The sequence below is a fragment of the Trichechus manatus genome, unplaced genomic scaffold (genome assembly GCF_000243295.1).
Source record: "Trichechus manatus latirostris isolate Lorelei unplaced genomic scaffold, TriManLat1.0 scaffold00039, whole genome shotgun sequence".
NCBI classification, from domain to species: Eukaryota; Metazoa; Chordata; class Mammalia; order Sirenia; family Trichechidae; genus Trichechus; species Trichechus manatus.
Genome location: NW_004443975.1, coordinates 13,208,226 through 13,225,724, shown reverse-complemented (window position 1 = coordinate 13,225,724; position 17,499 = coordinate 13,208,226). Strand labels below are relative to the sequence as shown.

At 38.1% G+C, this 17,499-nt stretch overlaps 1 protein-coding gene across 2 annotated transcripts in view; it reads right to left on the bottom strand.

The window, feature by feature from the left end:
• The window catches only part of AIDA (axin interactor, dorsalization associated), a 49,052-nt gene that overhangs the window by 15,816 nt on the left and 15,737 nt on the right, over window positions 1-17,499 (bottom strand). For both annotated transcript variants that reach the window (XM_004375911.3, XM_023730962.1), the window contains exons 3-6: window positions 16,087-16,140; window positions 15,605-15,659; window positions 9,112-9,175; window positions 7,149-7,255 (exon numbers count right to left, since the gene is read on the bottom strand). In XM_004375911.3, coding sequence (XP_004375968.1) covers window positions 7,149-7,255; window positions 9,112-9,175; window positions 15,605-15,659; window positions 16,087-16,140 — 280 coding nt within the window. The remainder of the gene's footprint in view (window positions 1-7,148; window positions 7,256-9,111; window positions 9,176-15,604; window positions 15,660-16,086; window positions 16,141-17,499) is intronic.

Below are 17,499 nucleotides of genomic sequence, written 5' to 3'. Positions count from 1 at the left end.
CGGCGTGGTGCTTCTGCCTAGACCGCCATCTTGCCGGAGTGTTATCCTACTTTTAATGATGAAGTATTTGAGGCACAAAAATCAATCAACTTACTATATTTAAAAATGTGTTACAATTTGACTGACTGCAAAAAGGTTTAAGGGACTTTTTTGGCTGATGGTGACATTCTAAAACTGGACTGTGGTGATGGCTGTACAACTCCATGAATCTAGTGAACTGTACACTTACAATGGGTGAATTTTATGATAGGAAAATTGTTATCTCAATAAACCTGTAAAAAATAATAGCAGTAAAAAATGTGTTAAAATTTTACTTTCTAATTTAAAAAAAAAAACATGAGAACAACACAGGAAATGCAGGAATTGGAAAGACTGGAGGCGTCATTATCCTGTTGTATTAAGAGAACTTAGTGGGCTAGGGATGACTATTCTATCCACAAACAGGGTCTAAGACCTTTTCCACTGTCTTCTTTTGACTGACTTTTACAAACGAAGGCACCTCTATACCAGGGGCTTTTCACTGGACTCTATGGGATGAGCTTCAGAAAGTTAAGGAACATCCCTGAAATTTTACTGAAAATTTGGGTAGAACTATTTATCTGAATGTTTTTGGAGAAAGATGCATACTCTTATCAGATTCTCAAAGAGGTCCATTCCCAAAAGAGAGCCTAAAAAATTGCTTTGGAAAATTAGCATCACTCAAAGTAGAGATAAGGATCGAAATCTAAGTTTTTGCTCTGTTTTTGTTTGTGTGGAAGATTTGGTTAAGAGAATTGCTGGAAACAGAGATTGAATTCAGTTTTTAAGTGTTGAAGATATTATCTGTGTGTTTCAATTTTCCATTCTCTCTGTTTTCCTTTATCACAGAAATCCAAGAGTCTCAACTGGCAATACTTGGTGAAAGAAAATTTTCAGCTGATGAAAAGTTTACAAGTATTAAAAATAGAACATCAAAATGGAAGAGTCAAAGCGCGTCCCTGTGTCCTTCTGTCATGTCGCCAACATTTCCGAGCACTTCTTTAACCCTCTAGAGCAACAAGGGGTTCAAGGCTTCCCACGTACCTTCTCTCTGCTAGGCCTGGAACCAGCTGTTTTGCAAGGAACCTTAGTTCATTTTGGTGGGGAAGAGTATTTAGAAAGTAATACCTGAGCAGTAGATATAATCCTTGCTACTGGGATGTCATTGCTGCTAATTCCATTCAGTGGGCAGATCTAGGGAAGAGATCTATCTCTACCTATCTAAATTGTTAAATAGATCAGATTTTTTTAAATCTTGAACTACTACTGATACCTTTTATTCTAATCCAACATCAGAGAATTTTTCCTATCTCTCCCCTATTGCGTATTTATATCTTTCTTCTACCACAATGAGGACCTTGCTTCCCAATTACATCAGTGTATTTACTTATTTGCTCAATCCTACAATAAATACAAAATAGTTTCAAACTTGCTATACCAATACAACTACAAACCACAAACGTACCAAATAAAATTCAAGATTTTATGTGGTTCTTTTTATCATTAGAATATATCCCAGGAATTGAGGGTGTACAAAGTATTGTATTCAAAAATTATTTGGACTAAAATTTTTTTTTAATATCTTCAAGTCTTTATGTTTTAAACGTGGTAAAGTTTGCTTGTTTGTATCACATAGTAGATTACTCCCCCATCTTTGATTTAATTTTAGTTTTGAATATGTATAATATGGTTCAAAATCCAAAAGTATATAAAAACTTGTATTTAAAAATATCCCATTCCTCTTCCTATCCCTTCAACTCTCCATTTCCACCCAATTCCTCTAGGTAACCAATGCCATTAACTTTTGTTCTTTGTGTGTGTGTGTGTGTGTGTGTGTGTGTGTGTGTGTGTTTTCAGGTTCCACTCTTAAACAGTACAAGTTGACATATTGATGCCACTTCACAGATGCCAAAGAGGTTTTGTGATAAGCTAAAAATAGCTTCTCTCTCCATGTTAAGCCTAAAGATTCTGTCACTAAGTGGGATACTTTAGCATTTTCTAAGATCTATAAATGATGGTAAAAAATCAGGAAAACTTTCCCTGCTGGAAAGGCCCCAAACAAGCAAAGGCCAAGATACATTTTGTGTCCTATCGTCATGACTGGGACCTAAGGGCTGTCTCTGACCAAGTGCACCAGCATGTGTGCTGATGGTGCCCTCGACAGCGGGCTCCACGGGAGGTTCTGCTCTCTCATAAAACAGAAAATCCCAACACTGTCACAACATGCCGTCTCTTCACAGAGAGGTGCTGCTTCAAATCTCTTGCAGATGAGATGAAAAGAAGTTCTGGATGATACTGCAAAAATGGTTAACTTTATTCAACAAAGATCAATTTATCTGAAGGAGCCCTGGTGGCACAGTAGTTAAGGGCTCTGCTGTGGGCAGTTCGAACCCACCAGCTGCTCCGTGGGAGAAAGATGTGGCAGTCTGCTTCCTAAAGATTACAGCCTTGGAAACCCTATGGGGCAGTTCTACTCTGCCCTATAGGGCTGCTACGAGTCAGAATTGACTTAACAGCAGTGGGTTTAATTTACTCGAATGTTTTAGAACTGTGTGAGATTGTCTGCCCTAACACCACACGGGCTCTCTGCAGAGTATGGTATCGCCTCTGCCTCCCTGGGAGGACAGGAGGGTTGCCCCAGCCAAGCCTCTGCGGCGCTGGGCATCCGAGGCCCCAGGACCTGCCTGGCCACTGCTCCTGCCTCGCCTGTCACACTGCTCCGTCATCAGCACCACCCTCCCTCCTGCGACTGGTAGAGAATAAAGGGGAGGAACGCCTGGGGCCCTTCCTCCTTCACCTACAACTTCTCTGTTCCCAGAGGAAGCTGGCAACAGTGAAGATCCCAGCCTAGGGCAGGATTCTCCTCACGTTGAATCAGTTTCCAGGTGTGGACAAAGACATTCTGGACAATAGAGGTTACAGAGAACCACACTATGAATGGACCACCTGCCCCAGAGACAATGAGTCTGCTAAGACGATGGAAGAAAATAGGGTTACAGAGAAAGTGAGGTCAGTGAAATCCTTCAAGACCCTGTCCTCAAATACAGAAGACAGCTGTGTCTTTTCTCAATCTATTATTTTTGCTGTTTGAACAAATTGCTGTTGCTTATATTACACATCACAATGAAAGAAAGATTTTTTCCTTTTGGTTCAAAGCAGGAAATGGCATGATAGTCTTTGTTTCAAAACAGTAGTATATTATCTCCTAGATCAGAATGTTAAAGAGGCAATGGCTTCTCAGAAAATTACTGTCTCAGTTACCTAGTGCTGCTGTAACAGAAACACGATAAGTGGATGGCTTTAACAAACAGAAATTCACTCTCTCACAGTCCAGGTTAGAAGTCCGAATTCAGGTCGCCAGCTCCAGGGCAAGGCTTTCTCTCTCTGTTGGCTCTGGGGGAAGGTCCTTGTCATCAATCTTCCCCTGGTCTAGGAGCTTCTCAGTGCAGGGACCCCAGGTCCAAAGGACAAACTCCACTCCCGGCTTTTCTTTCTTGGTGGTAGGAGGTCCCTCTCTCTCTCTGCTCGCTTCTCTCTTTTATATCTCAAGAGACTGACTCAAGATACAGCCTAATCCTGTAGATTGTGCCCTGTCTCATTAACATAACTGCTTCTAATCCTGCCTCATTAACATCATTAAAAAAAAAACAAAAAGAAACCCACTGCTGTGCAGTCGATTCTGACTCATAACGACCCTATAGGACAGAGTAGAACTACCCCATAGAGTTTTCAAGGAGTGCCTGGTGGATTTGAACTGCAGACCTTTTGGCTAGCAGCCATAGCACTTAACCACTACACCACCAGGGTTTCCATTAACATCACAGAGGTTAGGATTTACAACACAGGATAATTACATCAGATCACAAAATGTAGGACAACCACACAATACCGGGAATCATGGCCCAGCCAAGTTGACACACAGTTTGGGGGGATACAATTCAATCCATAACATTTACCGATGATTATATCTTTCGTAAAGACTGTGAGAGCCCTACTCTGCCTTTAGAAAAATTAAATCTCATTTTGGCTTATGCCAGTTATTTAACAGAAATTTATTTTGTTTGCCTTATGAGTTCTTAGTATTTTGAAAAGGAAAGACAGAGTATAATATCAACAGAAGTAAGCTAAGCTTAACTACTTTTTTTTTTTTCCCCCAAGAAAGGTTGGCTAAAAAGTCATTTTTAGTTTTAATGAGAAAGGCTATCCTGGGTCATACCACATCCACAGCCATAGCTCATACCTCATTAGCTTAACCGTGGTGGTAGTTACACAATTGTATGTGCTCACTTGTCAAAACCCATAAAACTGTACATTAAACAGGATGAATTTTATGTATGAAAATGATTCCTCAATAAACCTAACTTAAAAAAAAAAGTCAAAATAATTCTTAGAACCACCCTGTCACCAAAATGCAGACACAGCCTAGTCATCACTGAAATCTTGGGTCCCTCAGAGTAACAAGAAAAAGAAAAATTTGCCTGCTTCTGATTAAGTTAAAAGGTAGTCATCTTGCTATTTCAATGATATAAATTTCAGTGAATATAACTTTACAAGTTATTTTTTAATGACACAGGTACTAGACAATATGATCCAAAACCAAACACAGCTAATTAAATTACACGTACTCTTTCTTACTTTTAGGAAAAAGAAGTTCTGAAAACTTTCTGGACCGTTGAAATGAAATACCATGATGCTATAACAGAATACAAAGATCTATTCAATTTGGGATTAATCGTACACAGAAAATGGATTAATTTACAGTATTAGTCTTTTTTGGTTCAGCAACCTGAACTCCCATAAAGACCTTCATCTGTTTGTTTCATGATTTATATGATCTGCTTCAAGAAATCTCATTTGCTACAGAAGTACAGCAAGTGAGCAAACAAATTAGACAGAAATTTACAGAACTTAAAGCTACCTCAATTACAATACATGGTTTGGAAAGGAAATAAAAACAGCAAGATAACTTACCTCACCATCTCACCAATTTTGAAATTTCCTACACCTACAACATCAGCAAGGAAAACACAGCCTTCTCTTTATAAAGCAAAGCGGATTACAAGTAATGCCCCTATACCAAAGAAATGTTATTAACACTAATAGCTACCATCTAGAGCGCCTGTAATTTCTCCAAAAGCCCTGTAATGTAGGTGTTATTATCCCCATTTAAAGATGGTGGTGATGATGAGACTAATAATTGCCACCAATATTTAGCACATGACAAATACTATGCCAGCTGGTACCTTCATATGTAGTACCTTGTTTCTTCTTCACAGTAACCTTATGAGGTAGTTACTATTATTATCCAACTGTATAAATAAAAAAATTGAGTTTACGATTGACTTAAGAAACAGGTGCAAAGTAAGTCCCCCAACTACTGATTGACAGAGCCTCAAATCAAGCCCAGGTATCTGTTGGTCCAAGCCAACGTTTTTCTTATTCCATAACACCTCTTCCCCTAAAAAAAAAACCAAACTCACTGCCGTCGAGACAATTCCAACTCACAGCGACCCTACAGGACAGAGTAGAACCACCCCATAGCGTTTCCAAGGAGCGGCTGGTGGATTCGAATTGCTAACCTTTTGGTTAGCAGCCAAGCTCTTAACTACTGTGCCACCAGGGCCCCTCCTCATCCCCTAAGAAGTATTAAAATCCTGGAATGTTACTTTTACTTTTATTACCAAGAAAGTGATATGGATTACACATAAATTTTATCCCACTGTACTGCAAAGCTTCTAGAGTCTATTATAAAATGTATCACAGTATTACAACAGATTGCTATACTTTCTAAAGTGCACCAGTTCACCAGAAGCAAAAACTGTGCACTGTACAAGAACAGCAGACAGAGTGAAGCAGTGATTGGGAGAGGCGACCCATTCACCCAGGGTGCCTGCCTAGGTTATCTACAGGGGAAGGAAGAGCATCATCAAGATCTCCGGTCAATTACAAACGCTTCCCATGTACTCTCTGCACAAGAAGGCAGAAAAAGGCCATTTTTCCCCTGGGTCTAGTTTTTATCACCACAGTTTGATCAGTTAAGAAGTACTTATGATAGCGTACAGAGAAGAGTTAACACAGCAGGCCTGAGACCACTCTCCCTAGGAAGGCCGACTGATGTCTGGGATCTAGGATTTTGGGAGGGTTCCCACCATTTCCTGATTAGAATGGCTCACTGTACCTAAATGGTTTGTGCTGATAATATGGTTTATGCTGGGCATCTGCTTTTCTTCCAGGGATCTTAAATCTGGTAGGTGCTAGACAGAAGCCACCTATGTGACAAAAAAAACCCAAAACTAAACCCACTGCTATCAGGTAGACGCTGACTCACAGCAACCCTATAGGAAGAGTAGAACTGCCTCATAGGGTTTCCAAGGCTGTAAATCTTTATGGAAGCAGACTGCCATACCTTTCTCCTACGGAGTGGCCAGTGGGTTCAAACCACTGACCTTTTGGTTAGCCGCTGAGCAATTAACCATTTTGCTACCAGGGCTCCTGATTCTGTGACCAGCCCCCAACAAAAACCCTTGGCATTGAGCCTCTAACCAGCTTCCCCCATAAACACCCTTCACACAGGCTATCACAATGTGCTGGAGGAACTGAGCACGCACATCCTGTGTGACTCCAATGGGAGGGGACTCTTAGAAGCTTGCACTCGGTCTCCTCTGGATGTCACCCATGTGCCTCTTGTCTCTGCTGATGTTGTTTTGTATCCTTTCTCAGTAATAAATCATAGCTATAAATGTGGCTATATGCTGAGTCCTGTGAATCCTCCTTGGGAATCACCAAGCCTGACACGGATGTTGGGGACCCTCCGGCACAGACAGACACTTTCAGAAAATGTTTATAAAATAGCTACTGCTAATAACATGGCCATGAAAATCTGCTTAAGATTGGCACAGTCTGTGGAGAGGTTTTCCTCCCCATAACAAGTACCAATGGAGCCTCGGTGGCACAGCAGTTAAGAGCTACGGCTACTAACCAAAAGGTCGGCAGATCAAATCCACCAGCCACTCCTTGGAAATCCTATGGGGCAGTTCTACTCTATTTTTTTTTTTTTTTTTAGCAAGTACCAAGATAAGTTCCAAAGACCTTGGATTAAGTCGTGTGTATTTTAAATAAGTGACACCCACCAGGAACTCTAGCAGGAAAAGAATCAGGAGACCCTGCTCCAGCACCACCCTCTTCTTCATCTTCTTCAAATTCCAAATTCTCTTCTTCACCAGGTGCTAAAATTCTTCTACATGAAAAAAGACAGAAAAATAATGAGCTATAAAACTACACGTACTCATCTATGACATGACTGTTGGTCTTTATTCATCTGGAAAACAAGACAAAGAAGGAAACCTAAGAGTCAGAGAAGGAACTGGACTACAGGACTAACTGACTACATGAACCACTGACTCTTCTATCTGAGACGAGAAAAACTAGACGATGCTCGGCTACCACTACTGAACATTCTGATCAGGAACGCAACAGAGAAATCTCGATTAAAAGGGAGAAAAAGTAGAACAGAACTTCAAATTCTTAAAGAATCCAGACATATTGGACCTACTAAGGCTGGAGGAGTCCCCAAGACTATAGCCCTGAGTTGCTCTTCCAACCTTGAATCGAAACGACCCCTGGAAGTCACCCTTAAACTAAGTAACTGTTTAGCCCAAAGAGTAAAGATTGTCACCCTTGAGTATTGCGGCACTTAAAAAAAATTATGTAAGACCAAAGGGTCAACAGCTATTTTTAAGCAAAGATGAGAAGGCTGGGGGGCAGGGAGAGTAAATAAATGGAAGTGAAACAACTAGAACAGAAATAGTGAGAATGTTGACACAACGTGAAGAATGTAACCGATGTCACTGATCATTATGTCTAGAAACTGTGCAATCAGAGTGGGTTTTGCTGTGTATATTTTCACCAAAAATAAAATTAAGAAAAAAAAACTGATCACTGTAATTCGCTATACTAATGGGGGGGAGAAAAAGAAAATAATTAGATCAAGATCATACATACAAGAAGAATATTTGACAAAATTTAACACCAATTCATGATAAACCCTCTTAGCAAGCTAGGAATAAAAGAGCAATTTCCTTCATCTGCAAGAGTATTCACAAAAAACCTACAACAAACATCATACTTAATGGTAAATCATTGGAACGTAATCCCTTAAACTGAGAATGAGACCAAGATGACTTCCACTACCACATCTATTCAACAACATACTGTGTGTCTGAGAACAGAAATGGGGCAAGAAAAAAAGGGGGGCATAAGGAAAGAAAACTGTCTTTATTGCAGATGACATATCTGCATACATAGACATTCCAAAATAATCTATCAGCAAAACTACTAGAATTCATAAATGAATTTAGCAAAGTCTTTGAATTCAAGGTCAATATAAACCAATTAAGAGTTTCATTTGTTCCAATTAAAACATACCATTTACAACAGCATGAAAAAAATCATAAAATATCTAGGAGTAAATCTAACAAAAGATGTGTGATCGGAAGACTCAATATTGTACATGTTAGTTTTCCCTAACTTAGAGATTCAACACAATTCAAATACAAATCTCAGCAGTTTTAATTGGACTAACTCTAAAACTTACAAGGAAATAGAAAGAGGCCAAAGAGCTAAGGCAATGCTGAAGAACAAAGACGGAGGATTTACACTAGCAGATTATCAAGATTTATTACAGATACAGTAAATAAGATAGAGTGAGACTGACATAATGAAAGAAAAGAGAAACCATGGAAAAGAAGACAAACTCCATAAGTGTACACAGTAACATGAATAGGTCTGGGAAGCACAATGTGCAGTGAGAAAAGGTGAGCTGCAGAATTCTAAATATATTATGTTCCCAGTTAATCTAAAAATCAAAAACACAGAGAAACACAATGTACTGTTTATGCATACAAATCTCTGTGATGAAAGAATTAAAAATGGACTCTATTGATATAAAGAAAAAAAAAAAAACTACATATACTAGTGAGGCCTCATGGTTACTCATTTCCCAGGTAAGATATCCAATGGTGATTAAGAACAACAAAACAGAATAAATTAGGAGGATAAAATAAGAGAACAAATATTGGTGGTTATTTATTTTACCTTAATGGGACAGGCTGAACATCAAAAGGGAATTCTTTATTATATGTAAGAATATTCTTTAGGACTAGAATAAAATAGAGAAAAAGAAATATAAATTCTTCCATTAATCAGAAAAAATTTTATCTTAGAATGACTATTTGTAATCAATTTTACCATGCATGTTCATATTTTTTTAAATTCCCAATCTTACCATCGTTCCAGAATCACAATGCATTTTGTCCACTGAAGGTCTTAGCAAGAAGAAAATGTTCATAGTATACTCCAGGTAGCAGTAAATTTGGAGTATTGTCCGATCTCCAAGGAGAGTAAGTTTTAGAGTGTCAGAGTCCTCATGGAAACTGAGCCCCAAAATAATTCTCCTGTGGACTGGGCCCTAGGTGAGACACAAGATACCCGCAGAAGGAGAACGCTTCCTCCCTGGAGTAGTTTAATTAATATATTCTGTGTCCTAAGGAGATTTCCCAATCCCATCAAACTGGTAAAGTTTGCAGTAGCAAGGTTATAACTCTCAGATTCATTTATGAAAAAATGTATTTAAAAACAAAAAAAAGTTGCTATGGAGTGAACTCTGTCTCATGGCAACCCGATGTGTGTCAGAGTAAAACTGTGCTCCATAGGATTTTCAATGGCTGATTTTTTAGAACTAGATCACCAGTCCTTTCTTCTGAGATATCTCTGGATAGACTCTAACTTCCAATCTTGGTCAACTGCTAACTGAAAGGTTGGAAGTTTGAGTCTATAAATAAATAAATAAATATATACACATATATACACACACATACATATACACACACACACACACACATACACACACATAAAGTTTTATTATAAAATGTATACACACATAAAGAAGGGTTTATCCTCAGGAGAAGCCTTTAAACAACACGGTACCACCTCCCATATTCTGGTTGTTGTCAGTAAATATTTCAGTAATCATATTCTGGCATGTGCACCTAAAGAAAGACGTTCCACAGTTCTGGCTACCTCTGGAGAGGTACTGTAAGTATGTAATTAAATGCTCCCTTTCTGGCTTATAGGTTCAGTAACTACTTGCAATTATATTGATGTGAATTAATAGCATTAACTGGGCAATTCAAAGGCCCCCATGATTTTGTACTCAACTTATTCAGTTTCTCTAATTCTGGAGTCCGGCAGTTTAGAGCTAAAACAGGTATGACATATTGGCATCCCAAGGAGAACATCTCAACAGCACCGGCTGCAATTATATGACTGACTTCAACAGGAGTCATATTTGTTTACCAGGCTCTTTCCATGTACTTCTACCAAATCCTTCAGTAAAAGAGAAGTCCAGACTTGTGTCTAAATTCTCATTCATTCTTATTTTTCTCTCTCTTCCTCCAGCTCTTACCCTCTCCCTTGCATTCTCTTTCTTCCTTCTTTTCAACAAATAAGCATCGAGTGCCCATAATGTTCTCATCACTGTTTTAGGTGATAAAGACATGGCAGTGATCAAGACAGGTTCTTGTCCTTATACATGGAATTTAGATCCTAGTCAAGAAAGGCAGACAATAAATAAGCCAACAAGATAATAGAGGATTATGATCAGTGTTTAAGGGTACAAACAGAATGATTGTGTAAGTGGACTAGAAGGAGAACTTTAGCTAAGGCGGACAGGGAAAGCCTTTCAAAACCAAGTTGTTAGAAGACATTTGAGCCAAGACCAAGGATGAAAGGAACCATCCACAAGTGGCTCTGGGGGCAAGGGCTTTTCAAGTATTAGAGAATAGACTAGAACAACAACAAAAGCTCTGGAGCAGGAACTAGTTTCGCTTGTTTAAGGAACAGAAAGGCCTGCATAGCTGAAGTCTGATAAGCAAGGAGGAAGTGGCAGAAGACGAAAGAAGGTATGAAATCCTAGACCTACAATTATGCCATGACTTGAGCATTCACATAACTACTCTGAATCTCAGTTCCTCCAATTCTCAAATGGGAATGCCACCTCCTTCACAGACTGATGAGAGAATTGAATAACGCATATGAAACTGCGTGGGAAAATCTAAATTATCATACAAGTATAAGCCTGCATTATTATATGGTTACTCATCCCCTCCATAGTTTTCCCCTTCTAGCTGACTAGAATCTTAGTTTTTTCAGATCTCACTAAGAAGCACTATTTGTTAAATTATAAGAATATCCTTTCTAGATTTGAAGCGTGATGGTTCATTGTGAGTAAACTATTAATTAATCTCAATAAATATCAACTAGTTACTTACACAGTATTGCGCTAGATACCGAGACTGGAGTGCGTGACAAAAAAAATAAAAGACCATGTATCCTTTACACCAGAAACAACAGCACAGATTTTTTTGATAATATAAAAAGGGGAAAACCAACTCATAAAATATGCGTACAACAGCATCAAGAAAAACAAGTTTAAAACTATATCAGTCTAAGAATACCTTATTTTTATTGTAATACGAGAATAAAACAGTATTTTCTGTCTTTGGTATCAATGCTTTGAAAAGGAAATGCTTGTCTTGGCATAACAGTCTCTCATTCATTTGCATTTACAAGTACCGAGTATATCAGATATTTAACATTTGGGGAAATTTAGAAGGGGAAAAAGAAAAACAGATCCTCTCTCATTGCCTGCAACTATAGGTTTTCATTTCACCAATATGGATATAACAGAGATTCTAATGTCTTTTTCAAATAGGGTCCTACTGTAAACTTTACATAGGGTTTTCCTTCCACCAATACTAGTGACTTAGGAGATTCAGTGATGCTTCTAAAGAGACGTTAGGAGTGGTTTGGACAAGAGGAGAAGCAAGCTGATAATTCTGTAGAAGGTATTATCATGAGCAAATCATGGGGTGGTAATTGTTTAATTCAGTAGAACTTACACACTCAGGACCAGAGAAAGGCAGACATCTGATGATGCACACTCTGTTAGTAACAATTTCTCACTGCCAGCCTGCTGTCACAGAGCATGGACCTGACATCTCCGAAGCCTATACTCTAAAAATCACACATTTACGCTCCTTTCCAAAGTTTAAATTAAAACTACCTAAAAAGATAACGTTGTTAGTTTCTGTCATAGTCAGTTCTGACTCCTGGCAACCCCAGGTGTGCAGAGTAGAACCACTCCATAGGGTTTTCAAGGCGGTGACCTTTCAGAAGCAGATGGCCAGCCCTGTCTTCCAAGGGGCCTCTGGGTGGGTTCAAACCACCCACCTTTCAGCTAGTAATCAAGCACTTAACCATTTGCGTCATCCAGGGACCAAGAAGAAAAAAGTCCAAATGAAAATCATTATTATATAAATTCAAAATATAAAAAAAATGAATCCCAATAAAAGTATCTTTGATTTCCATCTCTGCTCCAAATCTTAAAAAAAGCAAAAGAGGAACAGAAGACAAATGTAGGTTTTAGTCCAATCTTCCACTAACATCTGCGTCAATAACCTCGCAGGGCCTGGACTCAAGAACTATGATACTTAGGAGTGATGTCAGCATTGCAGAGCGTCTAATAACAGAGTGCAGTGGAAAGGACATACACTTCGGGGTCCCGCAGACCAGGGTTCAAACCCAGTTCTGGCATTTACAAGGTGTGAGTTCACGGGCAAATGTCAGTATTGCCATTAGCAGATGCAGTTGAGATGATTTATACGAGCACCTAGCATAAAGCTGCTATTCTAAAAATGATCACCATTACTACGAACACAAGATCGATCCTGTAAGGTAACAGGAGAAATATTTAAGCATATTTACAGAAAGCGATAATAAGTATCTAAGGATAAATGGTTTATAATCTTTACAGTCATCCTATATATCTGTGGCATAGTGGTCAACAGCTCGACTGCTAACCAAAAGGTCGGCAGTTTGAATCCACCAGCAACTCCTTGGAAACCCTATGGGGGCAGTTCTACTCTGTCCTACGGGGTTGCTGTGAGTCAGAATCGACTCAACGGCAATGGGTTTACGTATCTGTAAGAATCTTAAAATTTTTTTGGAAACAACTAAAAAAGACTAATAATGGAAAACCATGACTACGGATAGCCAATTATTTTTATCATTAAAAAAAGCTAACATTATAATATTCTTTAGAACAATTATATAACAGACATCCTAACTGTGGTTATAATTTTTTATTTAATGCCAGCAATGTGTTTTTCTTAAAATGGTCTTATATATGTTGTCATTTTTAGTTGCCATCAAGTCAGCTCTAACTCGTGGTGATCCCACGTACAACAGAATGAAACACTGACCGATCCGGCACCATCCTCACCATCACTGGTATGCCTGAGTCTGTTCTTGCAGCCATATTGTATATGAGTGCCTTGCAACCTACAGGGCTCATCTTCCAGCACTAGATCAGGCAATTTTCTGTTGTGATCCATAGAGTTTTCCTTGGCTAATTTTCAGCAGTAGATTGCCAGGCCTTTCTTCCTACTCTATCTTAGTCTGGAAGCTCCACTGAAACCTGTCCACCATGGGTGACCCTGCTAGTATTTGAAATACCAGTGGCACAGCTTCCAGCATCACAGCAACATGCAAGCCACCACAGTACAACACCCCGACAGATGGGTGGTAGAATATTATATATAGCCAGTCACAAAAGACCACATATTGTATAATTCCATTTATATGAAATGTCCAGAATAGGCAAATTTAAAGAGGTAGAAAGCAGATCAGTGGTTGCCTAGGGCAGGAATTGGGGAGGTGGGGGGAATGGAGTGTGACACTAACAAGACGCAGCGTTTCTTCTGGAGGTAATGCAAATGTTCTAAAACCGATTGTGGTTGGTTGCACAACTCTGGAATCTAAAAACCACTGAATTGGTACAATTTAAATAGGTGACTTGTATGGTATGTGAATTACAGCTCAATAAAGCTATTATAAAAAATAATCTTACACAAAATATTTGTTAATGCTTAAAAATGTCATAAAATAAAATTCCAGGCACAATCGTTAAAAATTTGTGAGAAATTTTGCATTATTTCATTGGTATTCCTACATACCATGGATCCAGGTAAGAACTACTATTTCTGAGTACCGAATTATGTTTCTTCTAACAAAAAGCTTATGATCGTGATTACATAAAGTAACCATATTACTACAATTTCACGGTTCCCCATAATTCTTGCCATCTTCAGCAGGACAGTGTTCTGAAGACGTGGAAAAAATATGGTTACCTAACAATTACAGAAAAACCACCAGAGTCACAACAAATCTGCTACATATTACTATTTTTCTGTTACTTCCCTCTACCAACACAAACAATAGAAATTAGATCCTCTTCAGTACAGACCACAAGAATTCCTTTCTTGTTCTAGAGCTGCAATTATAATCACACTACTACTACTTCAAAAAACAAAAAACAAACCTGTCATCCTCAAGTCGATTCCGACTCAGAGCGACCCTACAGGACAGAGCAGAACTGCCCCTTAGGGTTTCCAAGGAGCGGCTGGTGGATTCAAACTGCCTACCTTTATGGTAGCAGCCAAGCTCTTTAACCACTGCACACTTCAAATAACATATATCTTTGTCAGGTCTTCGTAAAATAATTAGAAACTGGCAGTTTACGGAATCTACATCAGCATTCTCTTTAGTTCTTAGGAGATAAATTTTATCTTGTGCCTCTTACCTGAAGCACGGAGACAGTGAACGATTGTGCTAGTGTGAAGTGAGCACGAGACTGATCAGAGTCCTGAGGCTTGGGCCCTGCTCTGCTACTAAGGGTCTGAGTGACACAGAACCAATTCTTTAATCCCTTTCCTCAAGTATAAAGTAAGAGTAAAGTAAATGGCTCTTAAGACTCTTCCGTTCTAAAGTACTATGATTTTTTGATCCCTACTTAGAAATTGGACTTAAAAAATGGATAAGTAAAACTATTGTTCCCAATTCACATAAAAATGTTAAGATGTGCAGTCTTGACCCAACGAAAGAAGAGAATATTGACTTAAATTCATTTACTCCTATGTTCAACTCTTGTGCTTTTGCCCATATTGCACACATTTCCCCTAAGAGAATATTCACTGGAACCAGCAAAAAAGCTTTATTTGGCAGCATCCTAACCACCAAAACATTCAAAGGAGTTGTTTACTTCAAAAAAGTTTGAAAGAAGGGAAGGGAAGATGGGGTCAACAAGGAAATATTCTGTAGAGCAGTTCACATAGCTGGGCTGGAGTTTTTGATGACGTATAGAGTAAATGGGCATCAATGACTAAAACTTCGTTATTTTCTAGGAGACTACTGCAAATGTTTACCAAAGTAATTAGTCTTAGTAACGTGATTAAAACAAAATAAAGGCTAATACATATTTAGGGGAGGTACAAACTAGCACCAAATAATTTTCCATATTCTATCATGAAAGTGAGAGTCAATAATTTTTATAGGAATTATGAAAGCCCAAAAAAAATCACATAGGATTAGACATTAACAAAAATAAATCAAATATTAAGACATGCTAAATAATCTTAAGATCTAGATTAAATATTTTTCTAAAGGAGTCTCTCTAAAAAACAAAACTTACTTGGTTCTAGCTTCTTCAGATCCTCTAGTTTAAATTCTTCTTGGGACTGTGTGGACTAAATTGAAAATATGCATAATACATCTTTTTATTACAAAGATTTCACTGTACTTCCATTACCCAGAAACACCGTATGTCTTTTAAGTAGAAAAAAACATTTATTCAAAACGTAACCAAAATAAACGAATCTATTTCTTGCTTTCCAGGTTTAAAATGGAAAACCACAAATTAGTTTTCGTTTTTGCATTCTTGGATATATTCAGGCTAAAAGTAACAGAAAAAAGTTGAAATCATATATTTTATTTCCACAGTTTACAAAATATTAATTAAATCTCAGAAGTATTAGTTTAACTGATGAATTCCTATTGTTACAAAACTCTTCCGAGGTGATACTTTGGGCATGAATGCCTAATATTTTATCAGAATCATTCAGAATACTTTCTTTTCCTTGTATGAGGAAGAGGAAAAAAAAACAACCTACTTACCTGTAAAGCTGCACTTCGTAATTCCAAGCATGTTGCAATTTTGCCTATGGTTTTCTGTAGGGGAAAAAAAAACAAAACTATAAATACCAAAAATATTATAACTGTTAGTTGTCAAACATCAAGTTACTTTTTATTGATAAGAGATCCATCCTTCTTTTAAATAAGTTAAATTTTATTTCTTTCCAGCATCTTGCAGACGTTAGAGAAGAGTAACAGGTGAAAGTCTGGGCTAAGGGAGACAGGGTCGCTGTACATTCTCTTCTGCCCTAACTTGCCACGACCAATTGTAATCCACACTTGCTTTGGCAACACCTTCAGATACAATTTAAAGGGCCTTCCTGACATCGTCTTTTTCAAGACTTGCCTTCTCTTCTTCTCCATAAAGACTGAAATTCACTAAGAAATTTAAAAATGAAAATACCTGCAAGCTAGCACAATGGTAGAGAATTAATTTTGGCTCAAGTTCAATCTTGACTTATTTAATTAAAAACACAGGCAATGTTAAGCAAAAAATCACTATTTATGATGAATGTGGCAAATTTTACAGTCAGATCTGTTTTAGACACTAAACTATAACAGGAAATATAAATGACAGGGCACAGTCCTTGCCCTTAATAAGCTCATATTCTATTATGTGAGATAAGAAAAGCAAAGGCACCTGATCTGCCACTAGAAACAGAACGGGAATCAGTATTAGGAATCAAACCCCACTGACTAGGAGGATTTCTAAAACTAAAGAATTTAGAAAACAACGAACAGAGGAATTTGTTCTTACTTTAACAATAAATTACACAGAAGTTTTTTGAGCAGAAGAGCGACTATCAGAGTTACACTTTATGAAAATCGTTGTGATAAGCATATATATAATATAAGTTGAAGCAGAAAACGCAAAAGACTGAAGATAAGATGCATCTGGTTATTTCAACTGTCCAGGTAAGTGGCAATCAGAACATGAGTGACTAGGGCGGAAATAAAAAAGAGGAGACCCTAAGAACAGGCAGATGAATTATGCCCATCAAGACTCTCAAGTCCTCCCAAAAGAGACACTTCTTAAAGAAGAAATCAATTTCTAATCCAAGAGTGAAGTATTTATGCTGATATTTGCAATGCCTGAACAATGAAATACTTTGGGGAAAAAAGGCATGTTTTTCTGAATGTATTGATGACTTGCAAAAGTTTAGTAAATTGGATTTGGTGTTTTCTCTTTTGTGAATTTTTTTGGAAGGTAAATGAGGAGCAAAGAGGAGTGACAAGTACTATCCTGCCCATTGGTGCTTAGCTAGTGGGCACTAGACAATTCCTACATCTACAATAGACAGCCAGTATGGCGACTCACAAAGTAACCACTACTGAGCAAGACGTGACTCTCAGCCAAGGAACAAGTATCAATACTTAACCACCCCCAAAATATTT